At 58.3% G+C, this 27860-nt stretch overlaps 1 protein-coding gene across 1 annotated transcript; it reads right to left on the bottom strand.

The window, feature by feature from the left end:
* Positions 1-27629, bottom strand: YTHDF2 (YTH N6-methyladenosine RNA binding protein F2). Its single transcript, XM_075603881.1, has 5 exons — positions 27481-27629; positions 18773-18797; positions 18587-18666; positions 16019-17473; positions 1-750 (listed from the first exon to the last, which is right to left on the bottom strand). Exons 1-5 carry the CDS (start codon positions 27505-27507, stop codon positions 745-747), a joined length of 1593 nt encoding a protein of 530 aa, XP_075459996.1. The 5' UTR covers positions 27508-27629; the 3' UTR covers positions 1-744.
* Between the last annotated feature and the right edge of the window lie 231 nt (positions 27630-27860).

Raw genomic sequence — 27860 nt, forward strand, 5'->3', positions numbered from 1 at the left:
TCAATGCTTAGGATATGACATTTATTACAGAGAAGATGACTTCCATGGCTTTAACAAGGAACAGGAGCGTGAAAAAAATGAATATTGAAATAGGATTTAAGGTGTATTTTATCCTTCAAAAACATTCCTTTTGTGGAAAAGATGAGGGGGAAATTAAGGGATTTTTAATTATTGAGTTTTTAACTCCTCTGCTGCTGCTGAATGCCTCTTCTGTCAGCCAAAGGGTCAGACCTGCCCTCAAAAGGACTTATGGAACGCTCCCTCCAAGAAATAAAGGGATACATTTCCTCCCCCTCTCTAGGATTAAATGTTATTCCAACTTGAATTTCACCGCTCCCAGTTACGGGGTCAACGTAACGACAAAAAAAAAACCCCCCTCATATATACGCAGGGAGCGTAAAATAAGAAAATAAGGGCGGTTTCCGCTGAACTGTGGACGACCCCGTTAAGCAAATTAAATGACAAAAAAAAAGTGGCATTTTTGGCCTTCCAAAATCTCCAGCCACTCAGGCTGGGAAACAAGAAAGAAAATGTTACTTAATCCCGTGTTTTATTTTCAGTCCCGGTTTCCCCGTTACTGAAAGTTCAGGGGTTCCCTCCGTTTGTCCTTGTTATTTTAGGGTGTCATTCGTTAAAGGGGAATTGTGGGTCCTTTTTTAATTTTTTTTTTTAAAGTTCATTTTCCGGTTCCGGTGAGGGCGTCATCCGTGTTAGGATAAAGTCCGAGTAGGGGAGACGGCCTCGCTACTCCTGGGGAGACAAAGGAAAAGGAATTCAGGATTCAGTATACAAACAGCCATATAAAGAGGTCGTTGTGTGTATGTATATTTTATATATGTGTGTGTGTGTGTGTGTGTGTGTGTGTGTGTTTTATATATGTGTGTGTGTATATTTTATGTGTGTGTGTGTGTGTGTGTGTATGTATATTTTGTGTGTGTGTGTGTGTGTGTGTGTATGTATATTTTGTGTGTGTGTATAGTGTGTGTGTATAGAGTGTGTGTGTATAGAGTGTGTGTGTATAGAGTGTGTGTGTATAGAGTGTGTGTGTATAGAGTGTGTGTGTATAGAGTGTGTGTGTGTGTGTGTGTGTGTGTGTGTGTGTGTGTGTGTGTGTGTGTGTGTGTGTGTGTGTGTGTGTGTGTGTGTGTGTGTGTTTTATATATGTGTGTGTGTGTGTGTGTGTGTGTACATTTTATACGTGTGTGTACATTTTGTGTGTGTGTGTGTACGTGTGTACATTTGTACGTGTGTGTGTGTGTGATAGATGTGTGTTTCCCCCTTCACATTAATGCGCCCCCCACGTGCACAGCGCGGCCCCCCCTCCCGTTCTGACGGCTAAGTGGGGGGTCGCTCCCCTCCTTTCTCCGTGTTCCACCCCTCTCTCCATGTTCCTCCCTCCCTCTCTGCTCCCCGTCTCTCCATTCCCACCCTCTTTCTCCACTCCCCCCTCTCTGTGTCCCTCTCCCCTCACTGTCTCCCACTCCCCCCTCTGTGTCCCTCTCCCCATTCCCCTCACTGTCTCCCACTTCCCCCTCTCTGTGTCCCTCTCCCCATTCCCCTCACTGTCTCCCACTCCCCCCTCTCTGTGTCCCTCTCCCCATTCCCCTCACTGTCTCCCACTTCCCCCCTCTCAGTGTCCCTCTCCCCATTCCCCTCACTGTTTTCCACTCCCCCCTCACTGTCTCCGGCGTTTCCCCCCCTTCAAAGTAATGCGGCCCACCCGTTCAGAGCGCCGCCCCCCCATTCAGATATCCGTTTCCCCTGCTGGGCCCCCCCGCCCGTTGACAGGCAGGGGGGGGGGTGCGTGGGCGGCGGCAGGGCGCTGTGGGAGGAGGGGTGGAGGCTATTCACAGGCACGGGAGTGGCGGCGGCGGAGCGCTGCGGGTGGCGGCAGGGCGCTGTGGGGGTAGGAGGGGAGGCGGGAGGGTGTTCACAGGCACGGGAGTGGCGGCGGCGGTGCGCTGCGGGGGCGGGCTGGTTCCCGGCAGGGGTGGCGTGGTGCGCTGCAGTGGCGGGTTGGTTGTCGACGCCGGCTCTGTGGGGGGGGGGGGGGGGGAGGTTTGGGGTGAGGCGGAAGGGTGTTCACAGGCATTGGGGGCTGCAGCGGTCGGGGGGGGCTGGTTCCCGGCTCCCTGGGGGGTGGCGGCGGTGCGCTGAGGGTGGTGTGACCGTCATGCCCTGCGTCGGCGTGGCAGGGTGACATACAAACATTGGGTTGTATTGGGTATGCCTGTAAGGATTTGGGTGTGGTATGTGTATGTATTTGTATGGTGTGTGTATGTGTGGTTTGTGTGTATGTATTTGTGTGGAATTTGTGTATGTGTGGGTGTGTATGTATTAATGTGGATATGTGTGTGTGTATGCATGTATTAGTATGAATGTGTGTGGGGTGTGTGGGGTGTGTGCATGTATAAGAGTGAATGTGTGCGGGGTGTGTGCGTGTGCGGATGTGTGTGTCCGTGTGCGGATGTGTGTGTGTGTGTTTGCGCGCGTGTGCGTATGTGTGTGTACGTGTGCGTGTGCATACGTGCGTGTGCGTATGAGCGTGTGTGCGTATGAGCGTGTGTGCGGATGTGTGTGGGCGGATGCGTGTGTGCGGATGCGGATGCGTGTGTGCGGATGCGAGTGTGCGGATGCGAGTGTGCGCGTATGCGAGTGTGCGGATGCGCGTGTGCGGATGCGTGTGTGCGCGTGTGCGGATGCGTGTGTGCGTGCGGATGTGTGTGCGTGCGGATGTGTGGGTGCGTGTGCGTGCGGATGTTTGTGTGCGTGTGCGTGCGGATGTGTGCGTGTGGATGTGTGCGTGTGCGTGTGCGTGTGCGGATGCGTGTGTGCGTGCGGGTGTGCGTGTGGATGTGTGTGCGCGTCTGCGTGCGTGTGCGGATGTGTGTGTGCGTGTGCGGATGTGTGTGCGCATGTGCGGGTGTGTGTGTGCGTGTGCGGATGCGTGTGCGGATGTGTGTGCGTGCGGATGTGTGTGTGCGTGTGCGGATGCGTGCGGATGCGTGCGCATGTGCGTGTGCGGATGTGCGTGTGCGTGCGGATGTGTGTGTGCGTGCGGATGTGTGTGTGCGTGTGCGTGTGGATGTGTGTGTGCGTGCGGATGTGTGTGTGTGTGCGTGCGCGGATGTGTGTGTGCGTGCGGATGTGTGTGCGTGTGCGTGTGGATGTGTGTGTGCGTGCGTGTGCGGATGTGTGTGTATGTATATGCCACCTCACTCTGCAGCTTCCTCTTCTCTTCCCTAAACACAGAGCCCCCCGTTCCCCCCTATTCCCACCCTACAGGACTGGGGAGGGGATATGCTAAGAGTGGTGTGACTGTCACGCCCTGCGTAGGCGTGGCCGTGATGTCAGCCCACCCCGCAGGCCAATGAGCTGTGACCGTCCGCCGGCCAATCACAGGGGGCACAAACTGACAGAAACATTTTTTCATACAAACATACAGATATATATATATATTTTGTGTTAACTTTTGGGGCTTAAATTAGCTGACTGGGTATCTGTGTGCATTGCAGGGTAACCCCATCACTCGTGAACGTGAAAGAAAAAATATATATAATGGTGCAGATAGATTCAGGAAGCTTGTAGTATATAGATGGTCAAATTTTCTCCCAAGGATGTATAAAGGAAAAGAGAGAACGCACAATGGTATAGTACGGTCTAAAATTGTATTAGCAGCAAAGAACAAATATATGTATGATACACTCACATTTTAAATATGGTATGCGTTGGAGGGAGAGGACAGCTGTAGTTGGAGAGTGCCGGTATCTCCAGGAGCGGCGGAGCACTTCCGCATGCGTCACGTGTACCCGCGTCACGTCCTGTCACGTCTCCGGTCAGGGCGGAAGAAGCTGCCTTGTGTGTCCGTCTCCGTTGGTTTGCCAGCACCTGTCTCCAGTGTTCTCCCCAGCTCAGTCACCTCCCACAGCTGATCGATTCTACGCGTTTCGCTGTGGCTTCTTCAGGAATCGGATTCCTGAAGAAGCCACAGCGAAACGCGTAGAATCGAGAGCTGGGGAGAACACTGGAGACAGGTGCTGGCAAACCAACGGAGACGGACACACAAGGCAGCTTCTTCCGCCCTGACCGGAGACGTGACAGGACGTGACGCGGGTACACGTGACGCATGCGGAAGTGCTCCGCCGCTCCTGGAGATACCGGCACTCTCCAACTACAGCTGTCCTCTCCCTCCAACGCATACCATATTTAAAATGTGAGTGTATCATACATATATTTGTTCTTTGCTGCTAATACAATTTTAGACCGTACTATACCATTGTGCGTTCTCTCTTTTCCTTTATACATCCTTGGGAGAAAATTTGACCATCTATATACTACAAGCTTCCTGAATTTCTATCAAGATACCACTCTGAGGGGGCATCCATTAAAGGGCTCCTATCAGAGAGAGAAGGGTCTCTGATACGTCTATTTTTGACATTGTCATTTGTGAGTACAACCATTGCAGAGACTTTATACATTTTTAGATCACTATTGTTGTACTATCTGCACCATTATATATATATTTTTTCTTTCATGTTCACGAGTTACACAGCGCTCCGCTCAATTGGAAACCTACACAAGATCTACCTGGACCTGGACAGTCCGTATAAAGGGTGTAGAGCTGCTTTTTTCATTTTGTATTTTACTATTATTCACTTTATATTGGTGGAGGTCACTTATCACATTTGTGATATTAATTGAAAATTACACATCATTGTCACCTGTATTATATAGATTAAGCATTATTCACTATAGATTAAGAAGCGCCCGGTTTTTAATTTTGTTTCTGCATAACCCCATCACTGCCAGAGCCCTGCAGAGGGTCGCAGTGTAACCCCTTCCCTGCCAGAGTGTGAGCGACCTGCAGAGCATTGTAGTGTAACCCATTCCCTGCCAGAGCCTTGCAGGGGGTCGCATTGTAACCCATTCCCTGCCAGAGCCTTGCAGGGGGTCGCAGTGTAACCCCTTCCCTGCCAGAGCCCTGCAGAGGGTCGCAGTGTAACCCATTCCCTGCCAGAGCCTTGCAGGGGGTCGCAGTGTAACCCATTCCCTGCCAGAGTGTGAGCGACCTGCAGAGCATTGTAGTGTAACCCATTCCCTGCCAGAGCCTTGCAGGGGGTCGCATTGTAACCCATTCCCTGCCAGAGCCTTGCAGGGGGTCGCAGTGTAACCCCTTCCCTGCCAGAGCCCTGCAGAGGGTCGCAGTGTAACCCATTCCCTGCCAGAGCCTTGCAGGGGGTCGCAGTGTAACCCATTCCCTGCCAGAGCCTTGCAGGGGGTCGCAGTGTAACCCCTTCCCTGCCAGAGCCTTGCAGGGGGTCGCAGTGTAACCCCTTCCCTGCCAGAGCCTTGCAGGGGGTCGCAGTGTAACCCCTTCCCTGCCAGAGCCTTGCAGGGGGTCGCAGTGTAACCCCTTCCCTGCCAGAGCCTTGCAGGGGGTCGCAGTGACACCGTCAGCCACCGGAGGAGTTACACACTAGGGAAGTATTGCAACATCATTCAAATATTGACTTTGGCAGCAATTTAATTCAATTCCCCCGAGGACAAAAGGTGACCAAAGGACAGCGATACGCTTAATACATTACATCAGGAGTGGCCAACTCCAGTCCTCAAAGGCCACCAACAGGTCAGCTTTTCAGAATATCCCTGCTTCAGCACAGGTGGCTCAGTCGAATACTGCACCACCTGTGCTGAAGCAGGGAGCCAGCTGTGCGGAACCTGGAATATCCTGAAAGCCTGACTGAGGATTGGAGTTGGCCACCCTTGGGTTACATAGAGCTGATTTTAATAGGATGAGACGCGCATCAGCAGAGACCGACCGGTCATACCTTAAAAAGAAGCAAAAACCCTGATGTACCAGCTACGTTAATAGGGCAGCTGAAAAGGTGAAAGCAGCCGGCCCCACGTCTTTATAGATTTTACAAATACACCTCAAACAGGAGGTCCTGCTGAGCTGGTCCAGTGTCCTGACATCAGACATGCCCCCCCCCCCCCCCCATACAAACCATCTGATCTCAGACGCGCTATTAGAGAGGGTTGGGGTTCCTTACAATGCATCTGATCTCAGACGCGCTATTAGAGAGGGTCGGGGTTCCTTACAAACCATCTGATCTCAGACACGCTATTAGAGAGGGTTGGGGTTCCTTACAATGCATCTGATCTCAGACGCGCTATTAGAGAGGGTTGGGGTTCCTTACAATGCATCTGATCTCAGACACGCTATTAGAGAGGGTTGGGGTTCCTTACAATGCATCTGATCCCAGACGCACTATTAGAGAGGGTTGGAGTTCCTTACAATGCATCTGATCTCAGACGCGCTATTAGAGAGGGTCGGGGTTCCTTACAAACCATCTGATCTCAGACACGCTATTAGAGAGGGTTGGGGTTCCTTACAATGCATCTGATCTCAGACGCGCTATTAGAGAGGGTTGGGGTTCCTTACAATGCATCTGATCTCAGACACGCTATTAGAGAGGGTTGGGGTTCCTTACAATGCATCTGATCTCAGACGCGCTATTAGAGAGAGTTGGGGTTCCTTACAAACCATCTGATCTCAGACGCGCTATTAGAGAGGGTTGGAGTTCCTTACAATGCATCTGATCCCAGACGCGCTATTAGAGAGGGTTGGGGTTCCTTACAATGCATCTGATCTCAGACGCGCTATTAGAGAGAGTTGGGGTTCCTTACAATGCATCTGATCTCAGACGCGCTATTAGAGAGAGTTGGGGTTCCTTACAATGCATCTGATCTCAGACGCGCTATTAGAGAGAGTTGGGGTTCCTTACAAACCATCTGATCTCAGACGCGCTATTAGAGAGGGTTGGAGTTCCTTACAATGCATCTGATCCCAGACGCGCTATTAGAGAGGGTTGGGGTTCCTTACAATGCATCTGATCTCAGACGCGCTATTAGAGAGAGTTGGGGTTCCTTACAATGCATCTGATCTCAGACGCGCTATTAGAGAGAGTTGGGGTTCCTTACAATGTATCTGATCTCAGACGCGCTATTAGAGAGGGTTGGGGTTCCTTACAATGCATCTGATCTCAGACGCACTATTAGAGAGGGTTGGGGCTCCTCAGAATTTCACATAGGGTTTCTAAACCAAAAAAAAAAAAAAAGTAGAAAATCACCGACTCAGAGGGATCTCCTGAGCAAAGAAAAAACCAAGGTGGCACTCTACGCCAACCAGTGATTATTATGAATACTTACGGTGACACTAACGTTATATGTGAGCACATCAGTAATAAAACAAGTGAATACACAAGATAGATGTCTCGTTAACAAGACTGAGAGGCAGTTACATTGTTACTGCACGCCGGGGCTGGGAGTTCGGCGCGGCGCTGAGGCTGCGACGCTGTCACAGAGCAGCAGCTGAATTAGCGGTGGTCTGCGTGGCTTCTGTGGCTTCTACCACTTCCGGGAGCTGCGAGTGGTCAGTCCCGGGACTTGGGGCACCGACTCCACACTGAATAACAACTTCGGACTTTTTAGCGCTCACCTGGACCAAGTGGAACCCACTTATCTTATATGCAAGTTCATGTATTTGTTGTCTTATTACACTTATCCCCGTCACCTCTGGGGCGCTGTGTGCTTTGCTTTGTCATTTTGGAAGATTCCTGTGGAAGACTCAGTGGGAGGACGGAGTGACCACGAGACACTCGCAGCAAGGAAGGGGACAGACATGAAAACCTCTATTCATATCAATCACATACCCTGTGGAAGCACAAGGGGGACGCCTCTCCTCACAGACGTGTGCCTGCTCTCCTCACAGACGTGTGCCTGCTCTCCTCACAGACGTGTGCCTGCTCTCCTCACAGACGTGTGCCTGCTCTCCTCACAGACGTGTGCCTGCTCTCCTCACAGACGTGTGCCTGCTCTCCTCACAGACGTGTGCCTGCTCTCCTCACAGACGTGTGCCTGCTCTCCTCACAGACGTGTGCCTGCTCTCCTCACAGACGTGTGCCTGCTCTCCTCACAGACGTGCGCCTGCTCTCCTCACAGACGTGCGCCTGCTCTCCTCACAGACGTGCGCCTGCTCTCCTCACAGATGTGTGCCTGCTCTCCTCACAGATGTGTGCCTGCTCTCCTCACAGACGTGTGCCTGCTCTCCTCACAGATCTATGCCTGCTCTCCTCACAGATCTATGCCTGCTCTCCTCACAGACGTGTGCCTGCTCTCCTCACAGACGTGTGCCTGCTCTCCTCACAGACGTGTGCCTGCTCTCCTCACAGATCTATGCCTGCTCTCCTCACAGATGTGTGCCTGCTCTCCTCACAGATCTATGCCTGCTCTCCTCAGACGTATGCCTGCTCTCCTCACAGATGTGTGCCTGCTCTCCTCACAGATGTGTGCCTGCTCTCCTCACAGACGTGTGCCTGCTCTCCTCATAGATCTATGCCTGCTCTCCTCACAGATGTGTGCCTGCTCTCCTCACAGATGTGTGCCTGCTCTCCTCACAGACGTGTGCCTGCTCTCCTCACAGACGTGTGCCTGCTCTCCTCACAGACGTGTGCCTGCTCCCCTCACAGATGTATGCCTGCTCTCCTCACAGATGTGTGCCTGCTCTCCTCACAGACGTGTGCCTGCTCTCCTCACAGACGTGTGCCTGCTCTCCTCATAGACGTGTGCCTGCTCTCCTCACAGATCTATGCCTGCTCTCCTCACAGATGTGTGCCTGCTCCCCTCACAGATGTATGCCTGCTCTCCTCACAGATGTGTGCCTGCTCTCCTCACAGACGTGTGCCTGCTCTCCTCACAGACGTGTGCCTGCTCTCCTCACAGACGTGTGCCTGCTCTCCTCACAGACGTGTGCCTGCTCTCCTCATAGACGTGTGCCTGCTCTCCTCACAGATCTATGCCTGCTCTCCTCACAGATGTATGACAAGTGACTATAACGCCGACAAGTGAATATAACGCCGACAAGTGAATATAACGCCGACAAGTGACTATAACGCCGACAAGTGAATATAACGCCGACAAGTGAATATAACGCCGACAAGTGACTATAACGCCGACAAGTGACTATAACGCCGACAAGTGACTATAACGCCGACAAGGGACTATAACGCCGACAAGTGACTATAACGCCGACAAGTGACTATAACGCCGACAAGTGAATATAACGCCGACAAGTGAATATAACGCCGACAAGGGACTATAATGCCGACAAGTGACTATAACGCCAAGTGACTATAACGCCGACAAGTGAATATAACGCCGACAAGTGAATATAACGCCGACAAGTGACTATAACGCCGACAAGTGACTATAACGCCGACAAGTGAATATAACGCCGACAAGTGACTATAACGCCGACAAGTGACTATAACGCCGACAAGTGACTATAACGCCGACAAGTGACTATAACGCCGACAAGTGAATATAACGCCGACAAGTGACTATAACGCCGACAAGTGAATATAACGCCGACAAGCGAATATAATGCCGACAAGTGACTATAATGCCGACAAGTGAATATAATGCCGACAAGCGAATATAACGCCGACAAGCGAATATAACGCCGACAAGCGAATATAACGCCGACAAGCGAATATAACGCCGACAAGCGAATATAACGCCGACAAGCGAATATAACGCCGACAAGCGAATATAACGCCGACAAGGGAATATAACGCCGACAAGCGAATATAATGCCGACAAGCGAATATAATGCCGACAAGTGAATATAATGCCGACAAGCGATTATAACGCCGACAAGCGAATATAACGCCGACAAGGGAATATAACGCCGACAAGCGAATATAATGCCGACAAGTGACTATAACGCCGACAAGTGAATATAACGCCGACAAGTGAATATAACGCCGACAAGTGACTATAACGCCGACAAGTGAATATAACGCCGACAAGGGACTATAACGCCGACAAGGGACTATAACGCCGACAAGGGACTATAACGCCGACAAGGGACTATAACGCCGACAAGTGAATATAACGCAGACAAGTGACTATAACGCCGACAAGTGAATATAACGCAGACAAGTGACTATAACGCCGACAAGGGACTATAACGCCGACAAGTGACTATAACGCCGACAAGTGAATATAACGCCGACAAGTGAATATAACGCCGACAAGTGAATATAACGCCGACAAGTGACTATAACGCCGACAAGTGAATATAACGCCGACAAGTGACTATAACGCCGACAAGTGACTATAACGCCGACAAGTGACTATAACGCCGACAAGTGACTATAACGCCGACAAGTGAATATAACGCCGACAAGTGACTATAACGCCGACAAGTGACTATAACGCCGACAAGTGAATATAACGCCGACAAGTGACTATAACGCCGACAAGTGACTATAACGCCGACAAGTGAATATAACGCCGACAAGTGAATATAACGCCGACAAGTGACTATAACGCCGACAAGTGAATATAACGCCGACAAGTGACTATAACGCCGACAAGTGACTATAACGCCGACAAGTGAATATAACGCCGACAAGTGAATATAACGCCGACAAGTGACTATAACGCCGACAAGTGAATATAACGCCGACAAGTGACTATAACGCCGACAAGTGACTATAACGCCGACAAGTGAATATAATGCCGACAAGCGAATATAATGCCGACAAGCGAATATAACGCCGACAAGTGAATATAACGCCGACAAGTGACTATAACGCCGACAAGTGACTATAACGCCGACAAGTGACTATAACGCCGACAAGTGAATATAACGCCGACAAGTGAATATAACGCCGACAAGTGAATATAACGCCGACAAGTGACTATAACGCCGACAAGTGAATATAACGCCGACAAGTGACTATAACGCCGACAAGTGACTATAACGCCGACAAGTGAATATAATGCCGACAAGTGAATATAATGCCGACAAGTGACTATAACGCCGACAAGTGACTATAATGCCGACAAGTGACTATAACGCCGACAAGCGAATATAATGCCGACAAGTGAATATAACGCCGACAAGTGACTAACGCCGACAAGCGAATATAATGCCGACAAGTGAATATAACGCCGACAAGTGACTAACGCCGACAAGCGAATATAATGCCGACAAGTGACTATAATGCCGACAAGCGAATATAACGCCGACAAGTGACTATAATGCCGACAAGTGACTATAATGCCGACAAGTGAATATAATGCCGACAAGTGAATATAATGCCGACAAGTGACTATAACGCCGACAAGTGACTATAATGCCGACAAGTGACTATAACGCCGACAAGCGAATATAATGCCGACAAGTGAATATAACGCCGACAAGTGACTAACGCCGACAAGCGAATATAATGCCGACAAGTGAATATAACGCCGACAAGTGACTAACGCCGACAAGCGAATATAATGCCGACAAGTGAATATAATGCCGACAAGTGAATATAATGCCGACAAGCGAATATAACGCCGACAAGCGAATATAACGCCGACAAGCGAATATAACGCCGACAAGCGAATATAATGCCGACAAGCGAATATAACGCCGACAAGCGAATATAACGCCGACAAGCGAATATAACGCCGACAAGCGAATATAACGCCGACAAGGGAATATAACGCCGACAAGCGAATATAATGCCGACAAGCGAATATAATGCCGACAAGTGAATATAATGCCGACAAGCGATTATAACGCCGACAAGCGAATATAACGCCGACAAGGGAATATAACGCCGACAAGCGAATATAATGCCGACAAGTGACTATAACGCCGACAAGTGAATATAACGCCGACAAGTGAATATAACGCCGACAAGTGAATATAACGCCGACAAGTGAATATAACGCCGACAAGGGACTATAACGCCGACAAGGGACTATAACGCCGACAAGGGACTATAACGCCGACAAGGGACTATAACGCCGACAAGTGAATATAACGCAGACAAGTGACTATAACGCCGACAAGGGACTATAACGCCGACAAGTGACTATAACGCCGACAAGTGAATATAACGCCGACAAGTGAATATAACGCCGACAAGTGACTATAACGCCGACAAGTGACTATAACGCCGACAAGTGAATATAACGCCGACAAGTGACTATAACGCCGACAAGTGACTATAACGCCGACAAGTGACTATAACGCCGACAAGTGAATATAACGCCGACAAGTGACTATAACGCCGACAAGTGACTATAACGCCGACAAGTGAATATAACGCCGACAAGTGACTATAACGCCGACAAGTGACTATAACGCCGACAAGTGAATATAACGCCGACAAGTGAATATAACGCCGACAAGTGACTATAACGCCGACAAGTGAATATAACGCCGACAAGTGACTATAACGCCGACAAGTGACTATAACGCCGACAAGTGAATATAACGCCGACAAGTGAATATAACGCCGACAAGTGACTATAACGCCGACAAGTGAATATAACGCCGACAAGTGACTATAACGCCGACAAGTGACTATAACGCCGACAAGTGAATATAATGCCGACAAGCGAATATAATGCCGACAAGCGAATATAACGCCGACAAGTGAATATAACGCCGACAAGTGACTATAACGCCGACAAGTGACTATAACGCCGACAAGTGACTATAACGCCGACAAGTGAATATAACGCCGACAAGTGAATATAACGCCGACAAGTGAATATAACGCCGACAAGTGAATATAATGCCGACAAGTGAATATAACGCCGACAAGTGACTATAACGCCGACAAGTGAATATAACGCCGACAAGTGAATATAACGCCGACAAGTGACTATAACGCCGACAAGTGAATATAACGCCGACAAGCGAATATAATGCCGACAAGTGACTATAATGCCGACAAGTGAATATAACGCCGACAAGCGAATATAACGCCGACAAGCGAATATAATGCCGACAAGTGAATATAACGCCGACAAGTGACTAACGCCGACAAGCGAATATAACGCCGACAAGTGAATATAACGCCGACAAGCGACTATAACGCCGACAAGCGAATATAACGCCGACAAGCGAATATAACGCCGACAAGCGAATATAACGCCGACAAGCGAATATAACGCCGACAAGTGACTATAACGCCGACAAGTGACTATAACGCCGACAAGTGACTATAACGCCGACAAGTGAATATAACGCCGACAAGTGAATATAACGCCGACAAGTGACTATAACGCCGACAAGGGACTATAACGCCAACAAGGGACTATAACGCCGACAAGGGACTATAACGCCGACAAGGGACTATAACGCCGACAAGTGACTATAACGCCGACAAGTGACTATAACGCCGACAAGTGAATATAACGCCGACAAGTGAATATAACGCAGACAAGTGACTATAACGCCGACAAGGGACTATAACGCCGACAAGTGACTATAACGCCGACAAGTGAATATAACGCCTACAAGTGAATATAACGCCGACAAGTGAATATAACGCCGACAAGTGACTATAACGCCGACAAGTGAATATAACGCCGACAAGTGACTATAACGCCGACAAGTGAATATAACGCCGACAAGCGAATATAACGCCGACAAGTGACTATAACGCCGACAAGTGAATATAACGCCGACAAATGACTATAACGCCGACAAGTGACTATAACGCCGACAAGTGAATATAATGCCGACAAGTGAATATAACGCCGACAAGCGAATATAACGCCGACAAGTGACTATAACGCCGACAAGTGAATATAATGCCGACAAGTGAATATAACGCCGACAAGCGAATATAATGCAGAAAAGTGAATATAACGCCGACAAGTGAATATAATGCCGACAAGTGAATATAATGCCGACAAGTGACTATAACGCCGACAAGTGAATATAACGCCGACAAGTGAATATAACGCCGACAAGTGACTATAACGCCGACAAGTGACTATAACGCCGACAAGTGAATATAACGCCGACAAGTGAATATAACGCCGACAAGTGAATATAACGCCGACAAGTGAATATAACGCCGACAAGCGAATATAATGCAGAAAAGTGAATATAATGCCGACAAGTGAATATAACGCCGACAAGCGAATATAATGCAGAAAAGTGAATATAATGCCTACAAGCGAATATAACGCCGACAAGTGAATATAACGCCGACAAGCGAATATAATGCAGAAAAGTGAATATAATGCCTACAAGCGAATATAACGCCGACAAGTGAATATAACGCCGACAAGCGAATATAATGCAGAAAAGTGAATATAATGCCTACAAGCGAATATAATGCCGACAAGTGAATATAATGCAATCAAAAAAGGGCTCCACTCCTCCACTCAGACCCTGAAATATATTTACGTTTCTGATATCTCTTCCAAACCGATATCCACAAATCCCCCCTTGCTTTGTGGATATCAGAGGGACCCCCCATGATATTATATTGCAGCGCAGACTGGGGCTTCAGGGGGGATTGCATCTTTGCAAGGAGCATATTACAGTCATTTTAAGTTCAACCCAATTTAACGCAACTCATTTGGGTCACTGTGCGCTCCTGACCCCCCCAAGGCGGTCAACACATCCCGGTCATTTGGTCTCTTGCATTTGCCAAGCGGCGGTTACATTACCAAAGGCTTTCTGACATGCCAAACGCACTTGCCACTGTCCAAAAAGTGTCCCATCGGCTGCCACCAAGCCAACGTGCGCACAGAGTAACAGGACTGTGCTACTGTACCCCTGTGACGGTGAAGGGGTAACCAGGCCATCAATAAAGGTATTATGCCCGGCTGGTTACCTCTGAACCATATTTGTGGATTTAGAGTGTCAGCTCTTGGACCCATTGGTTGTACATGAAATGTATGTGATTGTGCAACAATAAAGAATTTGTGTGTGTTTTACCTTTCCAGGAGTGCTGACCAGTGGAGATTCTCAGGCTGTGAGTTTCAAGGGGGGGTTTGCGGAGAAAGTGCGGTCACATTGTGTCTAGGTAGACGGGGCCTAGAGTTGCCGGCCAATCCAAAAGTGTATCCGGGAATCAAGTCAGATTCCCGGGGATATAGTGATATGATAACAGTTACACCAAGTTCCCTGCTTCAGCACAGACCAGAAAGGTAAAAGGGGCATAGGGATGTGAGGTGTCCCTGACAGGCAAGGGGTCCCTAGTATACGTAGGGATGCCCAGATCACCCTGAACCCAGTATAGGGGTTCCGGGGGGCTCCAGCTATATATAAGACTTTTGTTAAGGTTTTGTTAGGAGTCTAAAAGTCAGGTTTTGCAGCGTGAGGCATATGGCTAGTGGGACTAAAAAGTACCAGTTCTCAGTCTATCCCTCGTCACCAAAGATACTTAGGCTGCGCTTATAGTGCCTGCGACGGCGCTCCAAAACAAATCAATTGACTCCGTCACGTGCGCTTATATTCAGCGTGACGGAGCGACTAAAAATTTGAGACTGTCTCTAAAGCAATCAAATTGCGCGGCCCGTCCCCTTTAGTGACGTCACTGGCCTTGTCGCCAGCGACGTTGCTAAAAACCTAATTACAACTATCGCTAATGGCGATTAGCCCCGCTCTGATTAGCTGCCGAGACATTCCTCAGGCTTTTTGATTGGGCTGTAGGCTGTGAATGAACCGGAGAGCTTTTAAAAACCCTTCCGCAGCTCAGATGCGGTTTCTAAGGTTTCCCTAAAGTTTCTAAGGGTCGTCTGAGTTAGTTTTAAGTTTTCCAGACTTCTACGGCTCTCTAAAGTTTCCTAAGACTCTAAGCAGTAAGTGAACTGCAGCCTTTGGGAGCGGGAGGGAGCTGGGACGCTTGGAAAGGCACGGTGATTTCCCTTCTAAGACTTTTAGGGTACGCTTCGGCGAGAAGCCCCATCACCTAGGGAAGTATTGTTTGTTTTCAACCCCCAATGCCCAAGTAAGTGTGCCTTTTTGCTGCAAATTGTGTAACATTGTGTGTTTCCCTTTGCCTGTGAATACATTTACATTTCATGAACTCGTTTTGCTCAGTGAAATGATCCTGGCATAAAAGGTGCAATTGCCTGGTCTCCCGTGTGACATGCCCCCACACACACACACCCACCCACCCACCCACCACCCAGAGGCAGTTACCTTCTTGACGATGTCCTCCTCCTCCTGCCTCTTCTCGTAGTGCGAGAAGTCGTCGAAGATGGAGGTGGTGTGCTTGTAGCCGGCGATGATTCTTAGCACCTGCCGCGCCTTGTCCAGCGGCACCTCCTGAGTGTCCCTGGAGTTGGTGACCGGCTTGTTCTCGTTGTTCTCCAGCCGGATGTGCCGTAGCTGTCCGTTGGGCACATCCTTCACGAACAGCCAGCGCACGTCAAAGCGCCCCTTCCACTTGTCCTGCGACCACACGCCGGCGCACGTGTTATAGTCCACCGCCGAGCGCATCTCTGCCACCCCGCAGAAGTGCCCGCTGCCGTTGACGCTGAAGAGCAGGTAGACGGGGCCCTTGCTGTTCATGGAGCGGTAGGCCGCGTCCAGCCGCTTGTTGCCGTGCTCCGTGCTGCACCACACATTGTACTTGATGGAGCGGTGGATATCGTCCTCCGAGTAGCTCTTGACGATGAACACGCGCCCGTGCTTGGGGCTGCAGTCAAAGTCCCTGGGGTTGTAGTTGTTGGCGGTGCGGAGCTTCTCCAGCACGGGGTGCGGCTCCGCCGAGGGGAGCAGGACTCCGCACACGGGCTGCCCGGGGCCGCCGGTCAGGTCCAACCCGCCCTGCGCGAAGACCGTGCCGCGGTTGCGCGGGGCCGTCCAGCGCGCGGGCGGCGGAGGCTGCTGCTGGAGAGCTGGGGGAGCGGCAGGAGGCAGCTGCTGGAGGGTGATGGGGGGCTGAGCGCTCAGAACCAGTGGCTGCAGAGACTGCTGGCTGACACCAGCCGGCGGCAGCTTGGCGCCCTTGTTATCCCAAGTCCCTATGTCCATGTTGTGTTTGATGGGGGGTGGGAGGATGCCAGAGCTGCCCTTGCCCTTGGGTAGCTGCTTGGCGGGCTTGCTGGCTATGTCCGCCCAGGAGGCCGGCTTGGGAGGAGCAATGGTAGCCGGGGTGCTCCCCACCGCCTTGAGGCCTCCCCCCTCAAAACCCAGCTTCAGCACCCCCATGCCCTGCTCGAGGACACTCACGCCTGGTGCCTTGCTTCCTGTTTCCCCAGCAAACGACGTCTGCCCCTCCAACATGGCGCCCCCCAGGGTGCTGGGCGCATAGGCGTAGCTGCCCCCGTAACCCGAGTTGGGGGCGGACTGGCCCGGTGAGCTGCCCCCGCTGCCCCAGGCCGCGAAGTCCATGCCGCTGGGGAAAAAGTTGAAGCCGGGCTGCCCCAGGAAGGGGGTGCTGCCAAGTGGCCCTGGCTGTCCGAACATGGCGTCCGGCAGGAAGTGGGGCTCCCCGTTGCTCAGTTGCCCATATGAAGCCAGGTAGGGCACGGTGGGCTGGGGGTCCCCTCCGGTGGACCAGGCCGCCTCGCTCAGGGAGTAGGAGAAGCCGATGGACGGGCTGTAGTAACTCGGCAGGTAGGAGTCCGACATGGCGGTGTACGCATTGCTCTGCCAAAAACACAACACGAGAGGGGGGGGGAGCTTGTGTAAAGGAAAGATAATCCATGCAGCGCTTCCAGCATGAGCTAGATGGCCACTGGGGGGGGGGGGTGGCTAATGGGGGGGGGGGGGGGGTGGCCACTGGGGAGGGGTGGTGGTGGTGGCCACTGGGGAGGGGTGGAGGTGATGATGGCCACTGGGGAGGGGTGGTGGTGGTGGCCACTAAGGGAGGGGTGGTGGTGGTGGCCACTGGGGAGGGGTGGTGGTGGTGGCCACTGGGGAGGGGTGGTGGTGATGGCCACTGGGGAGGGGTGGTGGGGATGGCCACTGGGGAGGGGTGGTGGTGATGGCCACTGGGGAGGGGTGGTGGTGGTGGCCACTGGGGGGGAGGTGATGATGGCCACTGGGGAGGGGTGGTGGTGATGGCCACTGGGGAGGGGTGGTGGTGATGGCCACTGGGGAGGGGTGGTGGTGGTGGCCACTGGGGAGGGGTGGTGGTGATGGCCACTGGGGAGGGGTGGTGGGGATGGCCACTGGGGAGGGGTGGTGATGGCCACTGGGGAGGGGTGGTGGTGGTGGCCACTGGGGAGGGGTGGTGGTGGTGGCCACTGGGGGGGAGGTGATGATGGCCACTGGGGAGGGGTGGTGGTGATGGCCACTGGGGAGGGGTGGTGGTGATGGCCACTGGGGAGGGGTGGTGGGGATGGCCACTGGGGAGGGGTGGTGGTGATGGCCACTGGGGAGGGGTGGTGGTGATGGCCACTGGGGGGGAGGTGATGATGGCCACTGGGGAGGGGTGGTGGGGATGGCCACTGGGGGGGAGGTGATGATGGCCACTGGGGAGGGGTGGTGGTGATGGCCACTTTTGGTGATGATGGCCACAGGGGGGGGGGGTGATGATGGCCACTGGGGGGGGGGGGGGTGATGATGGCCACTGGGGGGGGGGGGGGGTGATGGCGGCCACTGGGGGAGGGGGGGGTGATGGCGGCCACTGGGGGGGGGGGGGAAGAGATTGGTGATGGCCACTGGGGCGGGGGGGGAATTGTGGGTGATGGGCAGTTTTAAGCACCCCAACACCCTGCTCTAGGATGCTCATGTCAGGATCATCCGTCTGGCGCTCACCTGTCGCGCCTGCGGGTTCAGATAGGGCTCATATTCATCATCATTTAACCTGTCCTTCTGGTGAGCAGCCCCGTTTTGTACTGAGAGAGAGAAGTGCAGGTTATTGGTGAGGAAAGGGTTGCACTGAAACACCCCTTCTCCCCCCAGCCTCTCCCCCCCCCAGCCTCTTCCCCCCCCCCAGCTCACCTTTGTTTCCTTGTCCTTTAGGTCTCTGCAGCAGACCGAGGGGGAGAGAAAATAGAGATAAGACACAGCAAATCAACTCTGGTGGTCAAAGGGGGAAGCAACGACAGAAGAGGGAGGGGCACGGGGGGGGAGGCGAGAAGAGGGGGGGGGGCGAGAAGAGGGAGGGGCACGGGGGGGGAGGCGAGAAGAGGGGGGGGGGCGAGAAGAGGGGGGGCATGGGAGCGCAGGCAAGAAGAGGGGGAGGGCACGGGGGGCGAGAAGAGGGGGGGCACGGGGGGGCGAGAAGAGGGGGGCACGGGGGGGCGAGAAGAGGGGGGCACGGGGGGGCGAGAAGAGGGGGGCACGGGGGGGCGAGAAGAGGGGGGCACGGGGGGGCGAGAAGAGGGGGGCACGGGGGGCGAGAAGAGGGGGCACGGGGGGGCGAGAAGAGGGGGCACGGGGGGGCGAGAAGAGGGGGCACGGGGGGGCGAGAAGAGGGGGGCACGGGGGGGCGAGAAAAGAGGGGGGCACGGGGGGGCGAGAACAGGGGGGGCACGGGGGGCGAGAAGAGGGGGGGCACGGGGGGCGAGAAGAGGGGGGGCACGGGGGGCGAGAAGAGGGGGGGCACGGGGGGCGAGAAGAGGGGGGGCACGGGGGGCGAGAAGAGGGGGGCACGGGGGGGCGAGAAGAGGGGGGCACGGGGGCGGGCACAGGGGGCGAGAAGAGGGGGGGCACGGGGGGGCGAGAAGAGGGGGGGCACGGGGGGGCGAGAAGAGGGGGGGCACGGGGGGCGAGAAGAGGGGGGGCACGGGGGGCGAGAAGAGGGGGGGCACGGGGGGCGAGAAGAGGGGGGCACGGGAGGGCGAGAAGAGGGGGGGCACGGGGGCGAGAAGAGGGGGGGCACGGGGGGCGAGAAGAGGGGGGGCACGGGGGGCGAGAAGAGGGGGGGCACGGGGGGCGAGAAGAGGGGGGGCACGGGGGGCGAGAAGAGGGGGGGCACGGGGGGCGAGAAGAGGGGGGGCACGGGGGGCGAGAAGAGGGGGGGCACGGGGGGCGAGAAGAGGGGGGGCACGGGGGGCGACAAGAGGGGGAGAGCAAGAAGAGGGGGGCACGGGGGGAGGAGCGAGAAGAGGGGGGCACGGGGGGAGGAGAGAGAATTGGGGGGTCACGGAGGGGGGGGAGAAGAGGGGCGTCACAGGGGGGGAGAGAGAAGAGGGGGGGCACGGGGGGGAGAGAGAAGAGGGGGGGCACGGGGGGGAGAGAGAAGAGGGGGGGCACGGGGGGGAGAGAGAAGAGGGGGGGCACGGGGGGGAGAGAGAAGAGGGGGGGCACGGGGGGGAGAGAGAAGAGGGGGGGCACGGGGGGGAGAGAGAAGAGGGGGGGCACGGGGGGGAGAGAGAAGAGGGGGGGCACGGGGGGAGAGAGAAGAGGGGGGGCACGGGGGGGAGAGAGAAGAGGGGGGGCACGGGGGGAGAGAGAAGAGGGGGGGCACGGGGGGAGAGAGAAGAGGGGGGGCACGGGGGGAGAGAGAAGAGGGGGGGCACGGGGGGAGAGAAGAGGGGGGGCACGGGGGGAGAGAGAAGAGGGGGGGCACGGGGGGGAGAGAGAAGAGCGGGGGGCACGGGGGGAGAGAGAAGAGGGGAGGCACGGGGGGAGAGAGAAGAGGGGGGCACGGGGGGAGAGAGAAGAGGGGGGCACGGGGGGCGAGAGAAGAGGGGGGGCGAGAAGAGGGGGGGGCACGGGGGGCGAGAAGAGGGGGGGCACGGGGGGCGAGAAGAGGGGGGGCACGGGGGCGAGAAGAGGGGGGGCACGGGGGGCGACAAGAGGGGGAGGGCGAGAAGAGGGGGGGCACGGGGGGGCGACAAGAGGGGGAGAGCAAGAAGAGGGGGGCACGGGGGGAGGAGCGAGAAGAGGGGAGCACGGGGGGAGGAGAGAGAATTGGGGGGTCACGGGGGGGGAGAAGAGGGGGGTCACAGGGGGGAGAGAGAAGAGGGGGGTCACGGGGGGAGAGAAGAGGGGGGTCACGGGGGGAGAGAGAAGAGGGGGGTCACGGGGGGAGAGAGAAGAGGGGGGTCACGGGGGGAGAGAGAAGAGGGGGGTCACGGGGGGAGAGAGAAGAGGGGGGTCACGGGGGGAGAGAGAAGAGGGGGGTCACGGGGGGAGAGAGAAGAGGGGTCACGGGGGGAGAGAGAAGAGGGGGGTCACGGGGGGAGAGAGAAGAGGGGGGGCACGGGGGGAGAGAGAAGAGGGGGGTCACGGGGGGAGAGAGAAGAGGGGGGGCACGGGGGGAGAGAGAAGAGGGGGGGCACGGGGGGAGAGAGAAGAGGGGGGGCACGGGGGGAGAGAGAAGAGGGGGGGCACGGGGGGAGAGAGAAGAGGGGGGGCACGGGGGGAGAGAGAAGAGGGGGGGCACGGGGGGAGAGAGAAGAGGGGGGGCACGGGGGGGAGAGAGAAGAGGGGGGCACGGGGGGGAGAGAGAAGAGGGGGGGCACGGGGGGGAGAGAGAAGAGGGGGGGCACGGGGGGGAGAGAGAAGAGGGGGGGCACGGGGGGGAGAGAGAAGAGGGGGGGCACGGGGGGAGAGAGAAGAGGGGGGGCACGGGGGGGAGAGAGAAGAGGGGGGGCACGGGGGGAGAGAGAAGAGTGGGGGCACGGGGGGGGAGAGAGAAGAGGAGGGGCACGGGGGAGAGAGAGAAGAAGGGGGGCACGGGGGGAGAGAAGAGGGGGGGCACGGGGGGGAGAGAAGAGGAGGGGCACGGGGGGGAGAGAAGAGGAGGGGCACGGGGGGAGAGAAGAGGAGGGGCACGGGGGGAGAGAAGAGGAGGGGCACGGGGGGAGAGAAGAGAGGGGCACGGGGGGAGAGAAGAGGGGGGCACGGGGGGAGAGAAGAGGGGGGCACGGGGGGAGAGAAGAGGGGGGCACGGGGGGAGAGAAGAGGGGGGCACGGGGGGAGAGAAGAGGGGGGCACGGGGGGAGAGAAGAGGGGGGCACGGGGGGAGAGAAGAGGGGGGCAAGGGGGGAGAGAAGAGGGGGGCACGGGGGGGAGAGAAGAGGGGGGCACGGAGGGGAGAGAGGGGGGCACGGGGGGGAGAGAAGAGGGGGGCACGGGGGGGAGAGAAGAGGGGGGCACGGGGGGAGAGAAGAGGGGGGCACGGGGGGAGAGAAGAGGGGGGGCACGGGGGGGAGAGAAGAGGGGGGGCACGGGGGGGAGAGAAGAGGGGGGCACGGGGGGGAGAGAAGAGGGGGGCACGGGGGGAGAGAAGAGGGGAGCACGGGGGGGAGAGAAGAGGGTGGGCACGGGGGGGAGAGAAGAGGGTGGGCACGGGGGGGAGAGAAGAGGGTGGGCACGGGGGGGAGAGAAGAGGGTGGGCACGGGGGGGAGAGAAGAGGGTGGGCACGGGGGGGAGAGAAGAGGGTGGGCACGGGGGGGAGAGAAGAGGGTGGGCACGGGGGGGAGAGAAGAGGGGGTCACGGGGGGGTCGAGAGAAGAGGGGGTCACGGGGTGGTCGAGAGAAGGGGGGGTCGAGAGAAGAGGGGGGTCGAGAGAAGGGGGGGTCGAGAGAAGAGGGGGGTCGAGAGAAGGGGGGGGTCGAGAGAAGGGGGGGTCGAGAGAAGAGGGGGGTCGAGAGAAGGGGGGGTCGAGAGAAGAGGGGGTCACGGGGGGGTCGAGAGAAGAGGGGGTCACGGGGGGGTCGAGAGAAGAGGGGGTCACGGGGGGGTCGAGAGAAGAGGGGGTCACGGGGGGGTCGAGAGAAGAGGGGGTCACGGGGGGGTCGAGAGAAGAGGGGGTCACGGGGGGGGCGAGAGAAGAGGGGGTCACGGGGGGGGCGAGAGAAGAGGGGGCCACGGGGGGGGGGGTCGAGAGAAGAGGGGGCCACGGGGGGGGTCGAGAGAAGAGGGGGTCACGGGGGGCGAGAGAAGAGGGGGTCACGGGGGAGTCGAGAGAAGAGGGGGGCACGGGGGGGAGAGAAGAGGGGGGCACGGGGGGGAGAGAAGAGGGGGGCACGGGGGGGAGAGAAGAGGGGGGCACGGGGGGGAGAGAAGAGGGGGGCACGGGGGGGAGAGAAGAGGGGGGCACGGGGGGGAGAGAAGAGGGGCTCACGGGGGGGGTCAGAGGGAAGAGGGACTCACGGGGAGGTCAGAGGGAAGAGGGACTCACGGGGGGTCAGAGGGAAGAGGGGGTCACGGGGGGGTCGAGGGAAGAGGGGGTCACGGGGGGGTCGAGGGAAGAGGGGGTCACGTGGGGGGTCGAGAGAAGAGGGGGTCACGGGGGGGGTCGAGAGAAGAGGGGGTCACGGGGGGGTCGAGAGAAGAGGGGGTCACGGGGGGGTCGAGAGAAGAGGGGGGTCGAGAGAAGGGGGGGTCGAGAGAAGGGGGGGTCGAGAGAAGAGGGGGTCACGGGGGGGTCGAGAGAAGAGGGGGTCACGGGGGGGTCGAGAGAAGAGGGGGTCACGGGGGGGTCGAGAGAAGAGGGGGTCACGGGGGGGGTCGAGAGAAGAGGGGGTCACGGGGGGGTCGAGAGAAGAGGGGGTCACGGGGGGGGCGAGAGAAGAGGGGGCCACGGGGGGGGTCGAGAGAAGAGGGGGTCACGGGGGGCGAGAGAAGAGGGGGTCACGGGGGAGTCGAGAGAAGAGGGGGGCACGGGGGGGAGAGAAGAGGGGGGCACGGGGGGGAGAGAAGAGGGGGGCACGGGGGGGAGAGAAGAGGGGGGCACGGGGGGGAGAGAAGAGGGGGGCACGGGGGGGAGAGAAGAGGGGCTCACGGGGGGGTCAGAGGGAAGAGGGACTCACGGGGAGGTCAGAGGGAAGAGGGACTCACGGGGGGTCAGAGGGAAGAGGGGGTCACGGGGGGGTCGAGGGAAGAGGGGGTCACGGGGGGGTCGAGGGAAGAGGGGGGTGACGGGGGGGTCGAGAGAAGAGGGGGTGACGGGGGGGGGGGTCGAGAGAAGAGGGGGTGACGGGGGGCGAGAGAAGAGGGGGTGACGGGGGAGTCGAGAGAAGAGGGGGGTCACGGGGGGTCGAGAGAAGAGGGGGGGCACGGGGGGGAGAGAAGAGGGGGGCACGGGGGGGAGAGAAGAGGGGGGCACGGGGGGGACAGAAGAGGGGCTCACGGGGGGGGTCAGAGGGACTCACGGGGGGGTCAGAGGGAAGAGGGACTCACGGGGGGTCAGAGGGAAGAGGGGGTCACGGGGGGGTCAGAGGGAAGAGGGGGTCACGGGGGGGGTCAGAGGGAAGAGGGGGTGACGGGGGGGGTCGAGGGAAGAGGGGGTGACGGGGGGGGTCGAGGGAAGAGGGGGTGACGGGGGGGTCGAGGGAAGAGGGGGTGACGGGGGGGTCGAGGGAAGAGGGGGTGACGGGGGGGTCGAGAGAAGAGGGGGTGACGGGGGGGTCGAGAGAAGAGGGGGGTGACGGGGGGTCGACAAGAGGGGGGTCGACAAGAGGGGGGTCACGGGGGGGGGGAGACAAGAGGGGGGTGACGGGGGGGAGACAAGAGGGGGGTCACGGGGGGGAGACAAGAGGGGGGTCACGGGGGGGAGACAAGAGGGGGGTCACGGGGGGGAGAGAAGAGGGGGTGAGATAGGGGGGATAGGGGGGCACGGGGGGGTGAGATAGGGGGGCACGGGGGGGTGAGATAGGGGGGCACGGGGGGGTGAGATAGGGGGGCACGGGGGGTGAGATAGGGGGGGCACGGGGGGTGAGATAGGGGGGCACGGGGGGTGAGATAGGGGGGCACGGGGGGTGAGATAGGGGGGCACGGGGGGTGAGATAGGGGGGCACGGGGGGTGAGATAGGGGGGCACGGGGGGGTGAGATAGGGGGGCACGGGGGGTGAGATAGGGGGGCACGGGGGGTGAGATAGGGGGGCACGGGGGGTGAGATAGGGGGGCACGGGGGGTGAGATAGGGGGGCACGGGGGGTGAGATAGGGGGGCACGGGGGGTGAGATAGGGGGGCACGGGGGGTGAGATAGGGGGGCACGGGGGGTGAGATAGGGGGGCACGGGGGGTGAGATAGGGGGGCACGGGGGGTGAGATAGGGGGGCACGGGGGGTGAGATAGGGGGGCACGGGGGGTGAGATAGGGGGGCACGGGGGGTGAGATAGGGGGGCACGGGGGGTGAGATAGGGGGGCACGGGGGGTGAGATAGGGGGGCACGGGGGGTGAGATAGGGGGGCACGGGGGGTGAGATAGGGGGGCACGGGGGGTGAGATAGGGGGGCACGGGGGGTGAGATAGGGGGGCACGGGGGGTGAGATAGGGGGGCACGGGGGGTGAGATAGGGGGGCACGGGGGGTGAGATAGGGGGGCACGGGGGGTGAGATAGGGGGGCACGGGGGGCGAGATAGGGGGGCACGGGGGGCGAGATAGGGGGGCACGGGGGGCGAGATAGGGGGGCACGGGGGGCGAGATAGGGGGGCACGGGGGGCGAGATAGGGGGGCACGGGGGGCGAGATAGGGGGGCACGGGGGGCGAGATAGGGGGGCACGGGGGGCGAGATAGGGGGGCACGGGGGCGAGATAGGGGGGCACGGGGGGCGAGATAGGGGGGCACGGGGGGCGAGATAGGGGGGCACGGGGGGCGAGATAGGGGGGCACGGGGGGCGAGATAGGGGGGCACGGGGGGCGAGATAGGGGGGCACGGGGGGCGAGATAGGGGGGCACGGGGGGGGTGAGATAGGGGGGCACGGGGGGGTGAGATAGGGGGGCACGGGGGGGTGAGATAGGGGGGCACGGGGGGGTGAGATAGGGGGGCACGGGGGGGTGAGATAGGGGGGCACGGGGGGGTGAGATAGGGGGGCACGGGGGGGTGAGATAGGGGGGCACGGGGGGGGTGAGATAGGGGGGCACGGGGGGGTGAGATAGGGGGGCACGGGGGGGGTGAGATAGGGGGGCACGGGGGGGGTGAGATAGGGGGGCACGGGGGGGTGAGATAGGGGGGCACGGGGGGTGAGATAGGGGGGCACGGGGGGGTGAGATAGGGGGCACGGGGGCGAGATAGGGGGCACGGGGGGCGAGATAGGGGGCACGGGGGGTGAGATAGGTGGGCACGGGGGGTGAGATAGGTGGGCACGGGGGGTGAGATAGGTGGGCACGGGGGGGTTGGGGGTGAGAGGAGGTGGGCACGGGGGGGGGTGGGGGGTGAGAGAGGAGGTGCGCACGGGGGGGGTGGGGGGTGGGAGAGGAGGTGCGCACGGGGGTGGGGTTGGGAGGTGAGAGGAGGTGGGCACGGGTGGGGTGGTGAGAGAGGAGGTGGGCACGGGTGGGGTTGGGGGTGAGAGAGGAGGTGGGCACGGGTGGGGTTGGGGGGTGAGAGAGGAGGTGGGCACGGGTGGGGTTGGGAGGTGAGAGGAGGTGGGCACGGGTGGGGTTGGGAGGTGAGAGGAGGTGGGCACGGGGGGGAGGTTGGGGGGTGAGAGAGGAGGTGCGCACGGGGGGGAGGTTGGGGGGTGAGAGAGGAGGTGCGCACGGGGGGAGGTTGGGGGGTGAGAGAGGAGGTGCGCACTGGGGGGAGGTTGGAGGGTGAGAGAGGAGGTGCGCACGGGTGGGGTTGGGGGGTGAGAGAGGAGGTGGGCACGGGTGGGGTTGGGGGGTGAGAGAGGTGGGCACGGGTGGGGTTGGGGGGTGAGAGAGGTGGGCACGGGTGGGGTTGGGGGGTGAGAGAGGAGGTGGGCACGGGTGGGGTTGGGGGGTGAGAGAGGAGGTGGGCACGGGTGGGGTTGGGGGGTGAGAGAGGAGGTGGGCACGGGTGGGGTTGGGGGGTGAGAGAGGAGGTGGGCACGGGTGGGGTTGGGGGGTGAGAGAAGAGGTGGGCACGGGTGGGGTTGGGGGGTGAGAGAGGAGGTGGGCACGGGTGGGGTTGGGGGGTGAGAGAGGAGGTGGGCACGGGTGGGGTTGGGGGGTGAGAGAGGAGGTGGGCACGGGTGGGGGGTTGGGGGGCGAGAGAGGAGGTGGGCACGGGTGAGGTTGGGGGGTGAGAGAGGAGGTGGGCACGGGTGGGGTTGGGGGGTGAGAGAGGAGGTGGGCATGGGTGGGGTTGGGGGGTGAGAGGAGGTGGGCACGGGTGGGGGGTTGGGGAGCGAGAGAGGAGGTGGGCACGGGTGGGGGGTTGGGGGGTGAGAGAGGAGGTGGGCACGGGTGGGGGGTTGGGGGTGAGAGAGGAGGTGGGCACGGGTGGGGGGTTGGGGGGTGAGAGAGGAGGTGGGCACGGGTGGGGGGTGAGATAAGGTGGGCACGGGGGGGGTTGGGGGGTGAGAGAGGAGGTGGGCACGGGGGGTGAGAGGAGGTGGGCACGGGGGGGGTGAGAGGAGGTGGGCACGGGGGGGGGTTGGGGGGTGAGAGAGGAGGTGCGCACGGGGGGGGGATGGGGGTGAGAGAGGAGGTGCGCACGGGGGGGGGGGGTTGGGGGGTGAGAGAGGAGGTGGGCACAGGTGGGGTTGGGGGGTGAGAGAAGGTGGGCACGGGGGGGTTGGGGGGTGAGAGAGGAGGTGGGACGGGTGGGGGGTGAGAGGAGGTGGGCACGGGGGGGGTTGGGGGTGAGAGAGGAGGTGGGCACGGGGGGGTTGGGGGGTGAGAGAGGAGTTGCGCACGGGGGGGTTGGGGGGTGAGAGAGTAGGTGGGCACGGGTGGGGTTGGGGGAGGAGGTGGATAAAGCGGTGGGTGCGGGAGTATAGCGCAGTGTGCATTGTGCTGCTGGTGGCATGTGAGGCGGCTGGTGCCCTCCAGCTGCTGCGGTACCTGCTCCAGGAGGCTGCTGGCGGACATGGCGGCGGAGTGTCCGGGGCTCGCCGGCTACGTCTGGGCGGTGCGGTACAGGAGGAGCGCGCGACAGGAAGTCAAGGCCGCAGCGCGCGCTTCTGCGCGCTCTCTCAAAACAGGAAAAGGCGGGGCTTCTGGGTTGGTGCGTGACAAGGGTGAGGCGCGGCGGCCATATTTGATTAGGGCAAAGAGGGAACTTCAGGCGGTGGTTTAACCCAGACCCTGTTGTACCCACAGGCTTCTCTGGATAGGGTAAAACAGATTTATGAAGGTGTCTGAGCTTAATCAGCAACCATCATTATTTTTCTTACCAAGTTAGATATGTATGTTAATGTAAATGTTTTAAAATAATATAGAGC

Source organism: Ascaphus truei, chromosome 6, assembly GCF_040206685.1.
Source record: "Ascaphus truei isolate aAscTru1 chromosome 6, aAscTru1.hap1, whole genome shotgun sequence".
Lineage (NCBI taxonomy): Eukaryota > Metazoa > Chordata > Amphibia > Anura > Ascaphidae > Ascaphus > Ascaphus truei.

What these genes read in the sequence shown, in the direction of transcription:
- YTHDF2 (XM_075603881.1), bottom strand. Translation starts at nt 27,507, where the DNA reads ATGTCCGCCAGCAGCCTCCTGGAGCAG. An exon ending in TAAAGGACAAGGAAACAAAG is followed by an intron (nt 18,667 to 18,772) that starts GTGAGCTGGGGG and finishes TCTCTCTCTCAG; the next exon opens with TACAAAACGGGGCTGCTCAC. An exon ending in TGAACCCGCAGGCGCGACAG is followed by an intron (nt 17,474 to 18,586) that starts GTGAGCGCCAGA and finishes TGTTTTTGGCAG; the next exon opens with AGCAATGCGTACACCGCCAT.